The 21,359-nt window shown below is 44.1% G+C and overlaps 1 protein-coding gene across 2 annotated transcripts in view; it reads right to left on the reverse strand.

Annotated features, from left to right (window-relative positions):
• The window catches only part of COL5A1 (collagen type V alpha 1 chain), a 225,467-nt gene that overhangs the window by 115,137 nt on the left and 88,971 nt on the right, over nt 1–21,359 (reverse strand). For both annotated transcript variants that reach the window (XM_090022599.1, XM_090022598.1), the window contains exons 5-7: nt 8,538–8,669; nt 5,249–5,383; nt 3,759–4,016 (exon numbers count right to left, since the gene is read on the reverse strand). In XM_090022599.1, coding sequence (XP_089878725.1) covers nt 3,759–4,016; nt 5,249–5,383; nt 8,538–8,669 — 525 coding nt within the window. The remainder of the gene's footprint in view (nt 1–3,758; nt 4,017–5,248; nt 5,384–8,537; nt 8,670–21,359) is intronic.

Consider the following 21,359-nt stretch of genomic DNA (forward strand, 5'->3'; position numbering starts at 1 on the left):
CAGGATCATCCTTCTCCAAGCCAGGATCATTCCTAACCAAACCATTCCTATACAATCCCTAATCTAGACTGTCAACCCTGACACAACACCCAAACCTGCCACAGGTAAAGCAAGGGCACCACGGCAGCCAATACCTTGCTTCTATAAAAGGTTGTTCATATATGCTGAAGAGATCCCGGATAGAAGGACACAACCCTTGCTCCAAAGCAAAAACATCCCACAAATATTAGGGCTACTCCATGTAAGTCCATGGTTTGTCCCTTTAGGCAGAGTGCCATTTTGTCTCCTGAGCTGGGTGAAGACCTTCAGTCCTTGCTCACTTTTTTGACCCTTCATTCACAGGATCAGCACTGAAGAAAACTAAATGCTGTGGTTCTTCACATTGCTGTTGATGGTCTTTACGTTACAAATGACATGTTTCCAAACCTCTAAAATGTTCTCCATCTCCTGGCAGAGCTCCAGCTCTCACCGGGAATATCACACACTGCTTTCCATCCACAAGAGTCCAGCACCACCGCCATCTCTCCCATGAGCGGTTCGGTGCAGCACTGATACATTAAAATAATTCTTTAACTATTATAACAAGGTTTCCAGCCACATGAAGTGCTTTCAGGTTCCACTTGATGATCTTCATTTTCAAGTCCATATCCTGATGGATATCAGTAAAGCAGCCTGTCGCCCACGTACCCAGGATGTCTATATTGGTCTCTAGGTACGCCAGATGCAGTTGTTCTCCTTGCTCCATGACCCTCCATCCTTAAATTTGGTTTGGATCAATTCAGATTTATAAACATATACAAATAATCACACCAAGGGCTCTCACCAAGTCCAAATATCTCATTCTTTTTTCTATAGCACCATCCAGACTTGTCAACTCATGCTAGCTATGAAACCCATCATTCACCTTTATGCTCCCCTCGTCAACCCTGAATTTGCACCTGGGTCCTAAAGTGGAAAAAAATACAACTCCAGCTGAAGTGACCTGTGATGGTCTTGTTTCCTCCTCCCGTCTTTTTTCAAGGTCATGCAATCCAAGTTTCAATTCTTCTCTCTCTCTAATACTTCTTTTTGGGCCAAAATTTCTGCCCCTTTCCTGTTTCCTGGAAAACTCTTCTTTCTTTTGTTTGGTTGAGGTGGATACTTACTCCCTCAATACGTTCAAGCATGTTTCATTTCTTGATGTTTTTTTCAAACTGCCCAGTCCTCCCCACCTGTTGTATTTTTTATTCCCAACTGATTCAACTTGATCTCTGCCTTGGAAACATTCTTCATCTGTTGCTGGCCCCTCTCTTGTCTTGCTCCAGCTGTTTGGACCTCGGTCTGGATAACATAACACCATTTAAATCAAGCTTCTCTGCCCAATTTTAATTTTTTTGGCCAGCCTTTGCTAATTCTTTGCCACCTTCCACTACCTCCCATAGAGATGCAACTTCTGTAAGCATGGCAACCAACTTCTTCCTCTCGGTTCAAGCAGAAATTGTAAACCTTGGCCAGGTCCAAACCAAACTCGTGGGAACTGTTAACCTGCTATTGGCACCAGCTGTCAAGGCTTCCGGGCAATGATAAAGTTTTTGTTGTTCAGTAGAGAGTTACTCCCTTCCCCAGAAAGGAATTTAGTGCACACAGACACATGATGCTTGGTTCTCGCCTAGTGTAAGGACAACACCAATCTGTACCCAGCTGAACAGCAACATTAGATGCACAGAGAAGGACACGTCTCAAGTCAACAATATTCACAGATTCAGCCAAGACACAAGCCACAGTATTCGACTCTAGCCAAATATGCTTGTGTCTGCCTCTACCCAGTAGATGCTTAGAAATACTGGTACTGTTAACTGATGTAACACAGTATCAATTATCTAGATTACCTAAGACCCACTGAAAATATGCCCATTTGTGCAGCTACTTATTGATGGAACTGACTGGGCGGGGAAGGAAATCATTTTGCAATTTTAATTTTTTTTGAAAATGTTCACCTTAGAAATCTGAAATTGTGAAGATTTAAATGATAACAAACAACTACACAGATCACTGAAAAACAGATAGGGTTTAAACTTTCATTTAAAAAAGTTTATCTTTTTGAAATTGCACTGGCAGATTTAAGTCAGCTCTAGATAGTGTCCTTGGGCTCCTCTACACGTGCAAGGAGCCCGATTAATCGAATCTGTGGGTGCGCAGAAATTACCACGCTCCAGCAGATTCTAGTGTCATGTGTATCAGCATCCTCATACTGAAAAATGGTGGCAGGGTGCTTCAAATTAATGCTCATTCAATGAGCTTTAGTTGAAAGCTCCCCACCACCATTTCTCAGCACAGGGACACTGATACATGTGACACTCAGGCACTTTAAATTAGCATGGCTCGCTAATCAAAGCCCCACCACCACCCGTGCCTCCCAGAGCACATGTAAAAATGCCCCTTGATTTTCTCTCAAAGCAGGTCTGTGCATGTTTCATTACTGACATAGCAGCTTTGCTCCTCACCACCAATTTATTTCTATGAATGATGTACAACTTTCCCTCACACCGGTAAGAAACAGGCCAAAAGCAATGAGAAGCTGAAATTGTGAATTAAAGAGACTGACCAGCTTGAATATTAACTAGCACATAGAAGATGCAATACATTTCATTGCGAACGTACAGGGTGAGGACCACCAGAGAATGTCATCACTCCACAGGACACTAATTGTGGCAGTCTGATGGCCCCTCCACCTGTTATATTCATGTTACAATTAACATATTAATCGTGGTATAACTGGCAAGGACACTGCATGTACAAGTCAGGGTGTCATAAAATGGCAAACCAGCCATAATGTGCAACATATCATGTAGAACGCTTTTACAGCTGGTACCTTAAATTGAATGTCTGGCATGTGCTCGGCTGCCCCAGGGCTGATGCTGACAATCAGCTGATTGCTGGTCCTGAAAAGCCTCAAGTCATGCCAGACTGTGGGCACCCAGCTTTCAGCTTGGTGGTGCAGAACAGCCCAGGATCACGATCCCAGGCTCCCCATGCCCCGGCAGTTACGAAGGGCATGACTGGGATCTGATCTCCGATCCCAAAATCGCACCTTTTGTGATGATGGATCAGATCCCACGGCGCCTTGAAATGAACATGTGCTACGGGCCTGAGTGTCAGCCTCACTCTTAATAGAGCTGCTTGGAAAATTGAATGTTTGTCCTATGAGAAATTCTGCTGTTTTAAAATTTGCCTCCTTGCCAAATCTGAATATAAAGCTGAAACAGCAAAACATTTGGTAGAAATGAAAAATCCCCTAAAGAGTTTTCAGCTGGAAACGTCAGAATAGAAACAACACAAATATTTTCTATTAAATCAACATTTTCTACTCCTAGATCTCCTCATCTGCATTCCCTCTAAACTGCACGGCGTGCGTGGCCACACAGACGTGCCTGGCAGTGCAGCACGAGTGTAAATGCACAGCCGCGCATGCCATGCAGCTTACAGGGAACGCTGCTTGTATAATTTCTGCAGAAAATTCACTTTAGATTTTACCATATTATTCAAGGGAAAAAAGAGACTTAAAAAAATAGTCAAATTCTGGCTAAAAATAGATTTTTTCTGATTGGCAATCTTTAAATTTTTAACCACTTCTAAGTATCAGTGGCTGCACTGTGGGGTGATTACATTTTCCAGGGACTTCTCTAGTCCCACGGGTGTATTGGACCCTTTAGGATTTGCCACATGGGATAAATCAATACAGGAAAAAGACCAATCATAGACTCCTTGCTGGAAATTACATCGGTTGTGTTGTAGGTGACAACAGTGCTGGCGGGAACTTCTACTTCAACAGCATCTTCAGTGATGAGATCTGGATTGTCTAGGTTGTCTAGTTCCTCATTGTAGTTGATGTCCTCGTATGGAAGAGGAGTGTAGTCCTCAATAATGGTGCCATAGTTGTACTCATCCACAATGGGATCATCCACTATCTCATCCTCTTTAGTCTCCTCGGGATTTTCCACCACTGCAGGTGCTTGAGTGGGAGCAGGGGTGGGATCCTAAAAAAAAAAAAGAAAACACAACAAGAGTGAATAAAACTAGATAATGTTCTGGATTTTTCTCCCAATAATGCTTGAGTTTGAATTGCTATAAGACATCTTCTCTTTCTGTTTGACGCATAACAGTTGTGCAGGCAGCTGCTAATCAGAGAGTAATAAACCAGACACAGAAGTACACGAGCAGAGGTAGCTGCTCCTTTGGGGTACCCAACTCAAAAAGTTCAAGGCGGATTTCCAGGGCTGCCAAATACTTCAAGCCACACTGTCAGCACCCCCATGTTTTCAGCAGGGATCCTGGTTTTCTCCCGTCTAAAAATATCCCCAATTTCCGGATTTAAAAAAGTAACCGCAAATTGACATTTTTCCTTGATTAAAATGAAATCCTGCTAAGATATAGATATAGATACAGATACATATACAGATATAGATAGTGGTGTTTCATATTAATTCAAGGAAAAATGTAGATTTGGGGTTACTTTTTTTGTTATCTGAAATTGGGGATTTTTTTTTAAATCAGAGAAAACCAGGATCCCTGGTTATCAAGGCACATCTAAAAGCAAAGCCCGCTCAGTTAAACAGAGGCTTCTGAAAAATGAGTCTTTAAATCCCAGGGGTCAAACCGTACAAAAGGAAAAGGCCTGGAGAAGACTTCATCATGGAAGTGATCTAATGCACAGAGAATATCTTTCCAAGACAAAATATATCTTCCTTGATGTAACACTGGAATCAGAACTCGCAGTTGAGGTCATATCTTTTATTAGACAAATGAGATTTTGGGGGGGGGAAAAAATGTTTAATTTCAAGCTTTCGGGCACAAGCACTCTTCTTCAGGCAAAGGAGAAAAGATTGTAAATGCTCTTCTGGGTAGAAATGAAAGTACTTATGTAAAATTTTCATTATCAGATGCAGACCATGGTTTGCACAAACAGACTGGATCACAGCCAAAGGTCCTCTAGACCAGGGCAGAGAAAGCTTCAAACTGCTGCCCTTTTCTATCCATCCTTATTTAGATCTAAGTTTAGGCACTATATAACTGCAAAGACCTGCATACACCAAGCACAAATACAGAGCTACCTACAGCCTTTTTTTATTCCTTTTTTTTTGCAATTTAAGTCTCCAGGGGATTTTTCTTAACCACATGTATTTACCTGTAAAAAGATTTGATAACAAGCTGTTCTGATGTCAAACAGCTGTACCAAAATGGGTATCTGTCACCTCTTCCAGCTCCCTACCTCTTTGGTTTCAGTCACTTCTCCAGCATCAACAGGCTTGGCAGTGGGTGGCTCTGTTTTCCCCGTGTCGTCAAGGTCCTCGTAGTAGGGATATTCATAGTAATAGGTGTCACTCTCTCCCACCCCTTCCGTGTACTGCAAAGGAAACACAAGACCCAACCATGTGAGAGCAGAGGGCTACTCAGCGAGCCCCTTGCCGGTTATCTCCCGGTGATGTAAATTCGTCTTTTAAACATGCAGTTAAAAAGTTTGTAGAGTTCAACACCCTCCTTCTGCTCTCACTTGTGTGAAACGAAGAATGGGAAAATGAAGACAACAGACACTCTAAAGCCTTTGGAAAGCTGAAACTTGGATGAAAAAAAGTCATCTCCATTTCAAATGCTAAGGAAAAGAAATGGAAAAATGTTTACAATCCCTCCCTTAAGTGCGACTACTGTATTTTACGGCCGACATCATACAGTCAACACCATATTTTACAAGTCGACACAGCATATAAGTCCACCCCAATTTTCTTTACGAAAAAAGCACGATTTTTATCTCATGTATAAATCAGGAGGGCAGCAGCGGAGCTGCATGGGGAATGGCAAGCACCAACAAGCGTTGCTCTGTGCCCACCTGCTCGCTTCCTACCCAGGAAGTGTCCCCGGGTACGGGGTTTGGGCACCCAGCCTGGCTCCAGGATGTCGGGCAGGGGTTGTGGGGAGGCAGGAGCCTAGTTGGGGAAGCCCCTAGATGCCAACACAGTGCATAAGTCGAGGAGGGAATTTAAGGGTGAATAATTTGGCATCAAACCTCAACTTATAAACTGTAAAATACAGTAGTTCTCCCATGCAGCATAGCTCTAACTTAGCTCGTACTAACATTCAGTTATCTTCTGCCTTCAGTATTAGCTTTGCTCTCTGTCACCTGCTATTCTCCACTTCGCCAATGAAAAATATATGAACAGCACCTTTCTGCATGCCTTTGTGGCTTAAATCAAGTTCTCCATTAATTCCAGCTGTCTGAATACATTGAATTAGGCCACGCAGCCATTGCAGGCAACCCTCACTAATGGTTTTAGACAATTCAACAGACTAAAATATGACAGGATTCTCCAGAGATGCAATTTATAAAGGAACTTCATTTGCATTATTAAAGGTCAAATTCTTTCTTTAAATGCATCCACCCACGCTCCAAAGTTTCTTAAGTTTGGTTATCATTAGTGGAATGTCTTCTAAAATATTTTTAATGAGATACAAGTTAACTTTGACGCTGGGCCTTGATTGGAAGGATCCAAAAGTATTTTGGAGTATGAACCAACAGCAAAAGCTGCAAATAAGGGTGATTCAAGTCTGCAAGGTGACAAAAGGAAATATATCACCCAGTCCCACCCATGCAATTTCTGCAGGCGCTACTTCATTATGTGTGTTGGAAAGCAATCCTTTAAGAGCTACTGACGCTGCACAAAACACTGAGAACAGGTCAAAGCAAATGAACCATGTGTCAGCAGAATGGATTGACCCAAACTGGAATTTGGCTAGGACACAGGAGTTAACACTCCTGGGGAAAGGTATGTTGAGATTTTTTTATTACCCAAAAGTAGTCAGGACTCTCTGTTATATGCCTTGGCAACTGAGATAGGGAAGGAAACAAACTTTTAAAGAGCCAACATGTTTGGTTTTATGAGGATGCCCCTAGTAATAGAAAGTGAACACATATGACTTGACCCCCATCAACAGCCTGCAGTAGGAAAGGGTTTCTAAAATATGACATGCTCAGTTTTCCATAAGGTGTCAGTCGTGCTTTAAAATGAAACAGAAACAAGGCATTTTGTTGCAGTTGGGCATGACACATTTCTTGTCCAGTACATTGGTTTTATTGGCACTGCAAGCACGTTTGTGGCGCAGCTATTCTTGTACGAACTTCCAAAATATCGCAGCCCTTCTAAGACAAGGCAGCCTTTTGTGGCTGCTTTTGATTTCTGGCACCTGGCTCCAAAGAAGAGGCTTAATTTCCCACTGTCCTCCCACCTGTTGATCATAGTGGAGTCTATTTTACTTTGCTTATTTATTATTTCCATGTTGCAGACTGCACTAAAATTAAAAAGATGAACAAGGCTTTATGAACGTCTAGGCCAGCGACGGCGAACCTTTTTGCTAGGTAGGCCACAAATTAGCCCTGCACCCTCCCCAAATAACTACTCTGATCCCCTTCTCCTGTCTGATCTGCTGCTCTGCTGTCTGTCCCCTCCCCGGTCTGCCAAGTGGCATGGAGAGAGGATGCCTGCACCACTTGTGACACCCAAAAGTCCCTAGGCATTTTTTTACATTTGCTCTAATGCTTTCTAGTGATTCTGTTACTCTCAACCCTACAGCATCTTCAACAAGTTCTCCTAACTTTTGAAACAAACCTTAAAAAGTGGAAACATCTGCTCATTTTTAGAAAGCGGTCTGTATTTAGTGGCAGGCAACTAGAATAGTTAGTGAGGACCCCATTTTAAACCTGGGCTGGTATATAAGGCTGCTCCTCTTCACATCCTATGGGTTCCTGAGCACCAAATATTCATGTTAGACATTGGGAAAACACAGAACAAAGAAAAGTGAGGAGATACTCCCAAAATCACAAAGCAAACCAGCAATCTCAGTGAAACTGGGATTAGAACCTGTAGCTCCTAAAAGCAAGACCTGTATCCAATTCGCTAGGCTCTACTATACCGGCTTCAGCTTTTTACACGTTGTTTGAACAGTTGTATATAAAACTGGATGCCTGCTCTTAAAGCAAAAACGTATGAGGGTTAATAGGCCAGAAAGCCCAGCTTTCCTTGGCAGGGATTCTGAGTGCTCAGAGATCCTTTGCATTGATTTCATTATCCAAATGACTTTTGCAAACACAGGAGGAAAATGAAAACCAAGACAAGCTGGTGACTTATGGAGAGACTTGCAATAAAACTAAATGGGACTAAGAAACAGAGTGCACGTGCCATCACGGCTCATAGCAACCGTGCAAGTTTGCTTATTGTTTGTGGGATAAAAAGCTGCTCTGTTATTCATTTTATTCGATTCATTTCCCCCTGCTATAGTTACTGGGGCTCCTTACACTAGTTTTTGCTGGCATTTCCCAGTTTCTTCACCAGCCATCCAAAACCGCTCCCCTTCCCACTCTGATTACAACTGCTTCTACCCTGACCCCACTCTTTGCTGGCTTACCGATTCACCCTATAGCAAATGAAGCCTTATCCACCCTACGTGTCCCTCCTGGGGTAAACACCCATGGAAGTCACCTCCGCGCATGCTTCCAGCTTCCTACTTACGTATTCATCCTGGTTGGGATCCTGAGACTGAGGGGTGTCCGGGATGGCCGTGTCGCAGTCTGGGCTGTAGTGTTCACAATAATCATAGGCTGCCCGGGGGTCGGCCACAATCAGGAGCTGCTGGATGTCCCCCTGGAGAAAAAGAAACAAGCCAAGAGAGCAGTGAAGACATAGGTCATCACAGAGCCAAAGAATGAAATCCTTGAATAAAATGAGTGCTAGCAAAGGAGTCTCTCGTCTCCGCACCTCTCACTTGCGTGAAACGAAGGATGGGGAAATGCACACAACAGACACGGTGAAGCCTTTTGAAAGCTGAAATTTTGAGGAAAAAAATGCATCTCAAGTTCAAATGCTAAGAAAAAGAAACGGAAAAATGTTTACAATCCCTCTCTTAAGCGTGACTACCTTATGTTACGGTGTACAAATGGACACAGTGTACAAGCCAACCCCAATTTTTTAATGAAAAAAGTAAGATTTTTCGTAAATCCATTGTATAATTCGGGCAGGCAGCAGCAGAGCTCGGCATGCTGCACCCCACCTTGCTTTGCACCTCAAGCAAGTACAAGAACTTGGTGGGAGACAAGCCACCTAAGCAGGCCCCTTTCCATCTTAGGTACATGTCAAGCATCTGCTTTAGTCCCAGTTGCACGCCCAGACATGAGACGGTTCTGATTTGTTGTTCCCAGGCACAATTTCCCAAGAAGAGTGTGCAACTGGAGACAAGGGAGGGCAGCACCTCTGCATCTCCTGGACAACCTCTTCCCTTTCCTTGCCAGATTGGTACTGCTGACAGCCCTGGCTATGATAGGTACCCAACAGGCACAGGAAATGCAAGATTCCCGGTCCAGCTGCCCCCAGATCATCAACCAGTAAAATTCAGGGTTGTTGGGGGCTGAAAGGGTCCGGCTTGAGACTAGGCATGGGAAATGAATCCCTTCACAGCAACCCACTTTGCATGCAGTCCCAATCCACTCGCCCACAAGGACTTCTGAGCCACCCGCATCTGTTCGGTTGCTCTGGCCTGATTTCCAGCCTGTTTCTACCTTCTTGCCTCTCCATTAGGAATAAGCCCCAACAGGAACACTTTGGACATTTGAAACAAGGCACCTTGCAGATTTATCCCGATAGGCATCAGGATCGCTGTAAGGACTGCTACACCCGTTCCAAACTAAGCCCAGCACATCTATGACTTAAAAAGATTATCCCTAAACTTCCTTGAAGAGCCATAGCACTTTACACACTATGAAAGAATAAATGCAACAGATCAACAGGCACATAAGAAGGATAATTCACTAAAAAGATTAATTTGAGTTTTTTAATTGGGGCCAGAGGGTTTACTGAATAATAGAAAACATTGTTAAGGCAACCAGACAAGAGTCTTATTACAAATACAACGGGGAGGATCATCTGGACTTAAAACGGGAACTAGAAGCCAAGGGTGGAGACTGGGCCAGGATGTCTGAACCCCCCTAGGAAAAAGGCAGCTTGTTTTAAAAGAGAGAAAGACGGATCTGCCCTGGTTCATGCAACATGCAGCCTTTGCTTGCTGTGCCAGCGGGTGAATCCAAACCTTCCCAGGGAAGGCAGGTGATGGTACACGGACACACACCGCCGCCACCATCACCCTCCACCATGAGGAAGCCGGATTCAGAGAGGCATGCTCTCTCCCTGCCCTTGCTGGCGATCCCAGCTTCACCCCACCCTGCCCTATTCCCAAGCTGGGCTAGTCAGCATGAACCCAGCTGCTCCTTCTCTTCTCTTTCCTGGACCAGACAACCACATCCACATCCATTTCTGAGGTTCTCCTTTTGGTAGTCTGCTTCTGGTAGCACCTCGCTATCACTAATGAACGTGCCCACATTAGAAAAGCCAGCAGATGTTTTTTCATTGATGTTTTCCTGATAAAACAGCCATCTTTTAAATATGTATTGATCATTTTCTGATTTTTAATACGAGAAATCAGTTTCAACTGTTTTTCCCTTTCCTCTTCCTTGTTTTTTTCTTTTCATGTTTATCCTTCATTTTCCCCTTTGGCATCAAAAATAGCATAGGGGGTCTGGGAAAGCTAGGAGAATACCAGGAAAAAAAATTACCCCTACCCCCAAGCATATTTATTTACCATTTTCATAGCATTACTGACCCATTCAAAATATTATCCCCATTTTACAGCTAGGCAAAGGAGTCACTAGGTGATCCAAATAACTTGCCCTCGACCACACAGTGAGTAAATAGCATGGCCAACAGCAAAAATGGTGCATCTCAGCCCTGTGCCCTAACCACACCTGGATTTTAAACTTGATTCCCCCTCCGTTCCCTCCCTGCTTCCCGCCATAGCTGTGCACACGGGTTATCTCACATTGCAGGCACTCTTTAAATAATCATCACGATAAAAAGATCTACAAAACCCAGACCTGACGTCCTTCTGCACGACGCGGGACAGGGAAGTGCAAAGCTATTGCTTCCTGATAAGCTTAGGTTTGCACCTCAAGGAAGGCTGATAGCCACTATCTAGATGTGACTTCAGAGTCACACCTTTTGCACAAACAGACTTTCAGTCTCCTTTTTTCCAACCGGCAAGAGAGCTGGTTAGAAAGATCAGTCAAAATATGGACAATCTTTTGCAAGAATTTCAAAACCAGCTTTTCTGTCTTCAAAGCACCTTCCACACTCATTTCACATGTGTGCAGCAATGTCACAACTGCTCCCAGAGACCACGCCGGGACCTTGGAGAAATAGCTGTGGTTCACGCAAAAAATGCAGCTCGAAGGATCAATCCGAGTGACTTCATCTGACATTTGTCAGCAGTGTCATAAACACTGGATTTCTTTGGGACTCTTGCCTCAATTCACTAATAACTAACTGGACTCTTGTTTTAGTGCACTGCCCAACAGGTTTAGCAATTTGACAGTCAACAAAAATACTTCACCTGGAGTGCTTTTTTGCAATTCCCATGTTTGAGTGACATTTCTGCGATTAATCACTGGCAAAAGATGTGCAATGGCTTTCCAAATATCATTTTTAAAATTACTGGAAGACTTTGAAAGATGGTTCAAGGCAGTTTTTTGGTATCATTACCTAAAGGCATATTATTTCTAGACATACAGACCACTTCAGATAGCTGCTGACTGGCAGCCATTCAGCGTTTTTCTCCGATGAAGGGAGGGCTTTGAAACTCCAGTCACTGGAGATGCTCTGTAAGACATAAGCCACGTCTCGGATGCAATCCACCACCCCGAATCTGATGTTCCCCCTGATAAAATGTGTCATTAGCACTTGCTTACGGAGAGCGAGTCCTTCTGCCAGGGAAGTAATGGCTGTGCTAAGTCCAAGGCTATGAATGGTTCCTACTGTCATGCACCATGGAGTTAAACTGCGAGCGGAGTGAGATGACCGGGAGGCAATTACTCAGCGAGGTCACATCTTTTATCCATCTGCAGTTCTGGAGGATGGTGCAATTAGGTGCTATATGGAGTTAGAAGGGAGATGTCGATGCGGATAACCAGGTCACTCTTGACTTACGCTGGCATCGGGCGGGAGGTCTGCAGCTACACCCGGCTGCTTCAGAGCCCATCCATAACTCTACTGACAGGTTATCCCATATTTGCCTCCCAAACTACTTCCATATTCCTCCAAAAGAAATGCAAAACTCTAGATCTCTTGGTTCAGACATGATACGCCTCCAAAGCAGTTGTTAGGGACTAAGGCTGCTCAGACCCAGTATAAAAAGGTTTGTTGCTAAATCACCCAAAAGACCAGAGCTCACAATCAATTGTGAGCACAAAATTGAAGATCGGAAATTTGCCTCTAAAAAAAAAAAAATGGAGTCACAAGTATTTAGGGGCAAACTTTAGACAGCTCAGTGGTTTGGATGAGTAGGACCTGGTGGCACGAGTGCTTTTTTTGACCAAACAGCTCGCAAAACTCGATGAAAGGGCTTTATCGTGAGATCTCACTTGCTTCCCCAGCCAGGCTGGGCTCACCACCAGACAGGTCCTGCCACCGGTTTTTCAGCACTAAAATAAGCTGCTCTTCTCCGCCTCTCATCTGGTACACATCCTATCAAGATGTTTCAAATACGGATGGACAGACAGGCTTGAATAGGACAAAAATGGGCTCAGAAAGAACTTTTCCTTGAGGTCGGTACACCTTCATTTTTAAATGCTCCCTTTACTCTTATTGCCTCTGGAAGTGCAATTCGTTGCAAAATAAATGGGCTAAGGTCCATTTATTCCTTGCAAAATAAATGGACTAATGTCCAATAAATGGACTATGCAAAATAAATGGACTAAATGTTAACCCCCTTCCTGAACCCAAAGCCATCATCACTAGGTTTGGCCCTAAACCTATTTGCCATGACAACTGGTGTAACATGGACACCCGATGTCACTTAACAAGCAGCCGACACATCTTCTGGCTGCAAGAGGATTAAAACCCCGGGCTCTTTTCTTCCTTCCTGTTTTGTAATCTGGAGGGAGAGCCCCGTACCTGCCACAGTGAAATCCTTGACAGTTTTGATAGTGGCTCTCGACTTTTCAGCAGCAAGAGGAAACCTGTGTCATTCCTTCTGGTGGAAGATAAACCCACCTTCGCGGGCTCCTCTCCACCAGTCCAGCTAGGACAACATTTCCCCGTCCTCATGTCAAAGCTTGCACACATTGTGAGTCACTCCTATTTTTGCTCACGGCTGTTTTTAATCCTTCTCAACCTGCTCTCTCCACCTCCTTGTCTGCAGGTGTCTTCCCATGTCTCCTACACTCCTCCCGTCTTCTCTCCATCAACCTCTCTGCCACCAAATTCTTCATGTTACATGCCCCATCCCTGCCTCCTTGGGGACAAAGTCCCAGGCCCTGCTCCCACCATCAAAACCCATCTCTACTGACAGGTCTGTAAGGAAATAAAACAGGTTAGACTGCAGGTCGGAGGAGGACGCCGAACACTGGCCATGGAAAGCTGTTATGTATTTCTGCCCATCATAGTCCCCTTGTCTGTCAGAGGGCAAGAATTTGGGGTCAGACCCTGTGTTTTCTGCTGGGTTCGCACAGCATCCAGCATGTCAGAGCTCTGGTCCCAGTTGGCGCCCCAGCGTGATACCATCATATAAATTATAACACAATTGGCTGCTAACTGCAAACAAAGGACAAGCAGCTCTCTTCCAGGAAGGAGAAGACAAAAGCCAGATGGCTTGTTCTAATTCTGCGAATCTCCTCCTAGGAAGGCTCTTACCCTGCCAGCACGCAAATCATGTCACGGGCCGGAGATTAACACTGGGAGTGAGAGCGTGACAGAGGGGCTAATTTCTCCCAGATAAGCAGGATTTTCTGGACTCCCTGTTTTCCAAACCATCGCTGTGAGGCTGAGCCTGCAGACCAGGTCTGAGCACCTCCAGAAGTGGAAGGAGCTGGGATCCAGAGCAACAATTTAAGACCAGAGCTTGTTCCTGTTCAAGAGTTATCTCCGGTCACCATTTCCAAGTCACAGAGTATTCTTCTGTACTATCAGTTATTCACACAAGACCCATGCACTGCTCTGAAGTCTGCAATTTGTACCAGATAAAAGATGTGTTGCCCTTCCAAACAGCTGCACGTAGCATGCCAATTCATTATTCATAATTCATATAACTTTCCTACTCAACTCCTGGCATCAGAAAGCCCAAATTATGCCTCACTGGCAATAGCACCATCCAAAAATATTACATGGGCTCCCCCAGCTCAGCTCTCCACTGCCCGACAACCCACTTGACAATGCCCAGTTTTTGTGCACTCAGCTTTTCATCTATAGCTCTCCGAGTGCTTTGGAAAAGAACGAGAATATTTCCCAGACTGGGAAAGGGAAGTAGAGAAAGATCAAATGACCTGATGAGTTCAAACAGCAAGTCGGTGGCGCAGCCAAGAATCAAAGCCAAGTTTCCTGCATCAGAGTCCAGCGACCCACCAGCCGGACCTCGCGGCCTCCCAGCCATGCTGCTCCCAGCTTCACCGAAACCCAACCGCAATGTCGCCGGCTCATGAGAGGCATCATTTTTATCCCAACGCGTTTTCCATACATAAAAGCTGTGGGGGTCGAAGGGGAAGGGCCTAGTTTATAACAAAAAGGTTTTGTTTTTCTTAGCCCTGTCTGCGCTGCAAATTATCATTTCAAACCCTTGAGACCATTTAGGCTTTAAAAAAACCAACAAAAAACCAGTCTTGTTCTCTATCTCCCCTGCTTTGTTTCCTCTTTTGCATCAGAGCGGGTTCGGTCCAATGCCAAAGCTGACTCATCCCCAGGCATTTTGCCTAATTGAAATTTTCATTCTTTCAAAAGAGAAGTCCAGTTTAAAGATCTTGACCAGCTCTGAGGCCATTGTGCAGCAACGGTGCTTAACCTTGCTTGACCTTGAAGCCAGCATCTTGCCGAGAGGAGTTGCCATGTTTAGATGCAATGTTATGCACATATCACTCACAGGTTGTTTAATCCACGCCTGCTATTTTCATGCATGGCTAAGTAAGCGTTACTTAGAGCAGGCAAATGTCTGATAATTTTTGTGCAAAAACTTACCAAACTGGTGGAAGAACTCAGGTGATGCAGGTTAATGAGCTGTTGCTTGATTACGAAGCAGGAATGTAAAAGGCGCTGGGTGGAGAAAAAGTCCTTGAGGAATATATTGCTTGGAAAGTAAGTGGTTTTGGCAGGATTGCAAAGGACATCTCATTTCTCTGCCCTGCCAGAAAAATCAATCTATGCAGCATTTCGTTCTCACCTTAGCTACAAAAAGGCATTTCCCCTACGGTTTTGTACCAGTTGAGCTCTACTGGGGAAAAGGCAGTCATAAACTCCTATAAGAAGGTTTCAGACTGGATATAAGAGGAAGGGACTTCATAAGATCATCGGGTCCAGCCCCCTGCTCTGGGCAGGAAAGACTGCTGGGGCCAAATAACCCCAGGAAGGCGTGCGTCCAGTCTCCTTCGGAAGATCTCGTCCAGCCCTAAACATCTGTGAATCTGCGTAAAGAAAGGACTGGTATTCCCTGCACCTTCTCGTCCCATCCTGACTTGGACAGGTGAGTTATCAAAGCAAATAAGAGGCTATGCACCTGCCTACATCATGGGTGCCCTCTAAAAAGGAGACAGTACAGCTATCCATGATGTAGGCAGGTTCATTGCCTACCTACTTCCATGATGCTGCATCCATGAAGCCTGCCTACATCCATGATGCTACCACAAGTGGGGCAGAGCCACAGCAGTGCTGGGAGACATTAGGCTAAGAGGGGGCAAAGCTGATCTCAGATGCGAGCTGCCACTTCGGCAGCACCGCACGGCACCGAACCGGGGAACTCAGCACCTAAAAGCTCAACTGCTGCGACTGCAAGAGCACCTTCTGCAGGCAGGGCAGATGCAACTCCCTGGGGCAGGCAGTAAGGTTACGCGATACCCTCCCCGGGGCTTTGCCCACACTCCCTTTCACAGAGAAGGCACGTGAGCCCTGACGGGCTCCGAACAAACTGCTCGCAGCTGTCCCCTGGCATATGCACAATGCTATGAATCAAGAGAGAAAACTGTTTGCTTCTTAAATGACCCAAATTACAAAAATGGGAAGTAACTCCACCAGGTTTTCAACACATCCTAAAAGGGTCAGTGAAAAAAGAGAAAAAAAGACACCAATGAGACAGACAGAGAGAAACACTTTCATGCCCTCTACCGCCTTATAACACGACAGGAATTGCTGAAACATTATAATGCCCCTGCAGTATGCTGTGAACAATACTACACATTTTGAAGCGATATTTTTTTTTTTTTTGGCCTGGTCTGATCTCTATTTCAAACTCAGTGCTCTGCTGCTAGCCCAGCTTCTGCATACACTTACGCTTCCTTTAGCGCCAACACTTTAATATTGATTTGTCTGCATTCCTGGCCTTTTGTGCAAGTATAAACATCATAACTCTCTGGATGGAATGGAAAGGTACACCCAGAATGCCCTCGCCGCCAAAGAGGGATGGCTACAGAAAGGAAAAGCCAGCCAACACAGCTAAAAGAAATAAAGCAATTAAAAAGCACTAAAAGCATCCAAAAAGACTGATACCCCTTAAATCAACAGCTGGCATTTCACCAGGTGCTCAGACACTTAGCTCCCTTTGCTATCTTTATATATTTATTTGTATGCCTTTTGAACAAACCGTAATTCATCTTCTGGACTTTTGAGAAAGCAATCAGCTGAGGACAGGGGAATTGGGCTGCCTTCAGAAGACAGCAAACTCCACACCCCCAGCCTGTCAGGTGCGGACTGCACAGAGGCCAGGACTGCATTTGTCAGAGACCAGGACTGCATTTGTATATCTGACAAAAGATTGCTTTATATTCACTTATTTCTCTACCTCTGAGCCAAGGGCTATAGTAGCGTCAAGCAAGGAATAACACAAGGGGTTTTGACAACTATTTCTCACAGAGGGGAAAAATTATTGCACACAGCTCTGCTCTTAAAACCAAAAAAGAATCTGAGATCCCTCCTCCCTCTTACCCTTCAAGAAAAGAAAGATTGTACTCTCCGCTTTTATTTTCCTATTGTAAAAAATCTGTCTTTACATTTACAAATTAAGCATTTTTTTTAAAATTTGGAAGTTTTATGTTCTCGGCAGATGTTTGAAAAACTCCAATGGATTAGAAACATATGGGAAGAACATGGGATTCAAACCACAGGTTTTTATTAAGCAATGTGACTTCTAGCGCAGATTTCATCAAAGCCAAGTAAATATTTTCTCATTAAACTGGCAGCTTCCCTTTAGGTTTCCCCTCAAGAAAAGATACATGTATCTCTCTCTATATAGACAGAGATAGATATCTATATATAGCTATATCTATATAGCTATATAGAAAGATAGCTATGTAGAGATATTTATAGATATAGAGTTTTCTATATAACTATATATACAACTATATTTATATCTATATCTATATAGATATATAGAATGATATCTATATAAAGACATCTATAGATATAGTTTTCTATATAACGATATATACAACTATATCTATATAGTTATATACAATTATATCTATATGTAGTCATATATATAGTTATCTATATAGATATTTATATTTATATCTAAATGGATATATAGTTGTATATCTAGTTATATTTAAAACTATATATCTATAGATAGTTTTATGTCTGCCTGCCTGCCTGCCTATCTCTCTAGCTATCTGTCTATCTATCTCTCTATCTAGCTCTCTATCTATCTGTATATGTCCGTGAATACAGACAAATGTAGTCTAAGAGTGATGTTGTAGCCATGATGGTGCAGAAATTGTGCAAAACAGAGGGATTTCTTAGAGTGATCTCTTACTGGACCAACTGTGTAGCCTACGTATTTGACAGCACAGTGGAAATGGATGGATAATCCTACCAGGATGCACTGGTTTGAGGTCAACCTCAGAGAGGAGGATTTGATCTCCCAAGAACAAATGGAAAATACTGGTAGTCACACTGCTATAGCAACAGGCCACATAGGACAAGCAGGAAAACCTTCCAGAGGAAGGTAAGCAACCATCAGACCAGATTTCTGCCAGGACCAAGCATCCCCTTCAGGACCAGCTGGTAAGGAAGGATTTGAACTCAAACCCTCAGAGGTCTTCAAGGCATGAGATGACCCCAGTGATTTCCAGGCTCCATGCCCCGGTCACCAGATCTGCAGCAGACGTCACAGTAATGCTGTCCCCTATTCCACCAGGTCGAAACGACGTGTCAGCAGCGAGCGAGAGGAGCAGAGAAAGCACATTCAAGCTCAACGGTTGCATCGCTCAGAAAAGCAATCCGATTTGGCGTTCGTAGGGGGAGCCATCCCACGGTGAATCTTCAGGAATGCAAAGGGCAATTCAGGCCTGCATTCAGTGTTTGACACATGCTGAAACGCTTTTCTGAACTGAGGTTTGACTCCTTATCTCAGCCCTCTTCCCGTCGAGGCCGGTACTTGTCAAACACAGCTATCTCGATGCATTTACGGAGCGTCAGAGCATTTCCTTGAGGGCCGAGTGTGCCTTTCCCACTGGAATGTCAAGGGTGCTTAATACCCACGGAGACAGGATCTAATCTAGTCTGAGTACTTGGAGCAAGTGCTTTCATGGGACAGAGATCTAACCCCGCTGGACCCATCTAGCCCAGCCACATGGGCCATAGTTACCGATGGCATCCAGGCCAACTCCGCACGACACGAATCACCGGATTCCCCCTTATTTCCAATGCATTTACACAGCGGTGAATGTCCTCCTTTAACCTCCAGCTCTTCTCTAACACGCGCTGTGGATCTCTGACTCTAGGTACTAGTGACAGGATGAAACATCACCCTACTACCTTGCTACTTATAGGCAAAGATGGACTCCTGCCCAAAGATGGATTGGCAGCCCCATAGGCCTAGATTTCCCTAGCTAGCCACCCAGAAAATATGATGCAAAAGAGACAATGGCATGAGATTGTGGTACCCCACTCCCACGCCCTAGGCCCGAGCTGCAAGAGTGCCCTCTAAAAATAAGAAGGTATAGCTACTCCTCGCTTAACATCGTAGTTACATTCTTGAAAAATGCAACGCTAAAGCGAAATGATGTTAAGCGAATCCAAGTACACCACAGTAGTTACCTACTAGCAAGCAGCAGCCAAGCAACTTTATAACCGAACATTGCGCGACTTTAAACGAGGATGATCTCTAACACATCAGCAACGTAATAACGAAACAATGTTAAGTGAGGAGTACCTGTAACTCCATTTCCATATTTCATTTAGTTCTGACCCTCCAGGTTGAAGCAACGAGTGAGGGCGATATCCATTGATGTTGGCTGTGATGGTATCAGCACTGAGCACTGGACAGACCTAAACCGATACGTTGGTCAGGGCTTTCATGATTATGCCGTCGGACATCCATTTACCCAGCCCTATTGCCCGTAAAGAATCCCTTTGCTGTCTGAGACCTACAGTGGTAAGAAGCACTTGGAATAATTTTGGCCCCAAATAGGAAGCAATCTGTTCTCTTGAGTTTTCCAGACCTTAGGGATTGGATAATTAGCTAAACTTCTGTATGCTGCATCCATCCAAACACTCACGGATTTGCTCGTCACAAGTCTCAAAGAAAACTTATGCAACGTGGCACAACCTGTATTATGGTCACCAACACACACGCATTATACGCAGATGCATAACAACATTTCTCTCTTCCATTCACCGTCTTCATGACCAGTAGAGCTATCCAGATAACCTCAAACTAGCCTTTTCTGTCTCACTGTGAACGGATGACCTAACCATTGCAGAAGACTTCTAATCATCCTTTGGCATCCCATCAACCAAGCTAGAATCAAACCTTTCAAGTCGGTCTTTCAATATGACCACAAAACAGCTTGCAGCTCTGTCATTTTTGCCCTAAAATTCTTTTTAATTTTGGTAACTTAAAATATGCAGGCCTCTATTATGCCATATTGCACATAGACAAATTACAGCATTCAGCTCTATAAATAGTGGCCTCGCAGTCACCGTATGTTCAGTAGTCACTGTCTTAACCTCCAGTCCTGGCCCAGCCCTTTGCCAATGCCATGGTATATATTTCTCTGGACAGGTCACAAATGGTCATTTGATAACAGTATAAATCTGCCAGGAGTCTTCTAAATGAATCTTTTAAAGAATGCTCTGAAACTGTGGACTATGGAGTTCACAGAAGGTTTAATTAATCCAATCCATCTAACCACTTGTAGAATTAGATGGGAGTAAAGATTTCCGAATCAGTAGCATAACTGGAGGAAATCACTCAGTTTTTCATTGGCAATTTCTCAATGATTAAATCCTGATTCTTTTTTTTAATCTTTTAGCCATTCCAAATGATCTGCCAGATAATTAAAGGGGATTGTTCTTGCCCAGTAAACTGTCTGCGAGCCATACACCGCAAACATTTGATCATCTGGGTTGTTTTGATGCATGGTACGCTACCTTTTCCCACCTGGATAACCAAATTGCATGATTCTTGCAAAGATGGGAGTAATAAACTTGCCATTTTCTTTCCAAAGTCCTTCTGCAGAATCCACTGTTGCCACAAACATTTCTGCTTGTTAGCAGAGTATTCATGGACAGGAGAAAAAGGCTGAAACAAAGACAAACAGCTGAGACTGAAAAGTATAAAGGAAAAGGAGCAATAAAACAAAACCAGAGAGCAGTGCTGCTCTAGCAAGGGCAAGGACAAGTTGCATCTCCGCTCCACGCTCCTCTTAAACTACGACTTCACTGCCAGCAGAGGCAATTTTTTAAGAGCAACATAACTAGCCTGCATCTGAATGGGAAATCCTAGTAAAGACAAGGCACCTGTTTTTACCTCTAGGAGATCAACGCTGGGCCCCGTCCACTTGCCTGGATCTGACCTTATCTGGCTACAGCAAGAAAATACCAACACAGCCTTGTCTCCTGTAAAAATTTAGCTAAGGCTAACAGGCTCCCAGCCCAAAAATGCACCCTTTTTTGGCCATGAACACACAGCCTTCATCTCTGAATAGGGTATGCCTTTTCTCTTCCTCGTCCACTGCCAACAACTCAGGACGCAAACCTCAAAACGATCAGCATTCAGCTGTTTCTGCAAACTGTCAGAGCCTCTGGGTCTGACAAAGTAGGGGGGAAATCTTACCAAGTGGCCATCACATGAGATTTTCCCATATCAACTCTTTCTGGCCAAGGTCAGGGCCACCATGTGAACAACCAATCTTGCCAACAGTACCCAGAAGATACGGCCCTGCCCTCTCCCAGTTCCTCAGTTGCTCTCAGTGGCAAAATAGGTCTAACATTTCATTCTTGACATGTTGAGGCACTCAGGTGAGAAATGGT

This window comes from Crocodylus siamensis, chromosome 11 (assembly GCF_052110815.1).
Source record: "Crocodylus siamensis isolate JL-2025a chromosome 11, ASM5211081v1, whole genome shotgun sequence".
Classification (NCBI taxonomy): domain Eukaryota; kingdom Metazoa; phylum Chordata; order Crocodylia; family Crocodylidae; genus Crocodylus; species Crocodylus siamensis.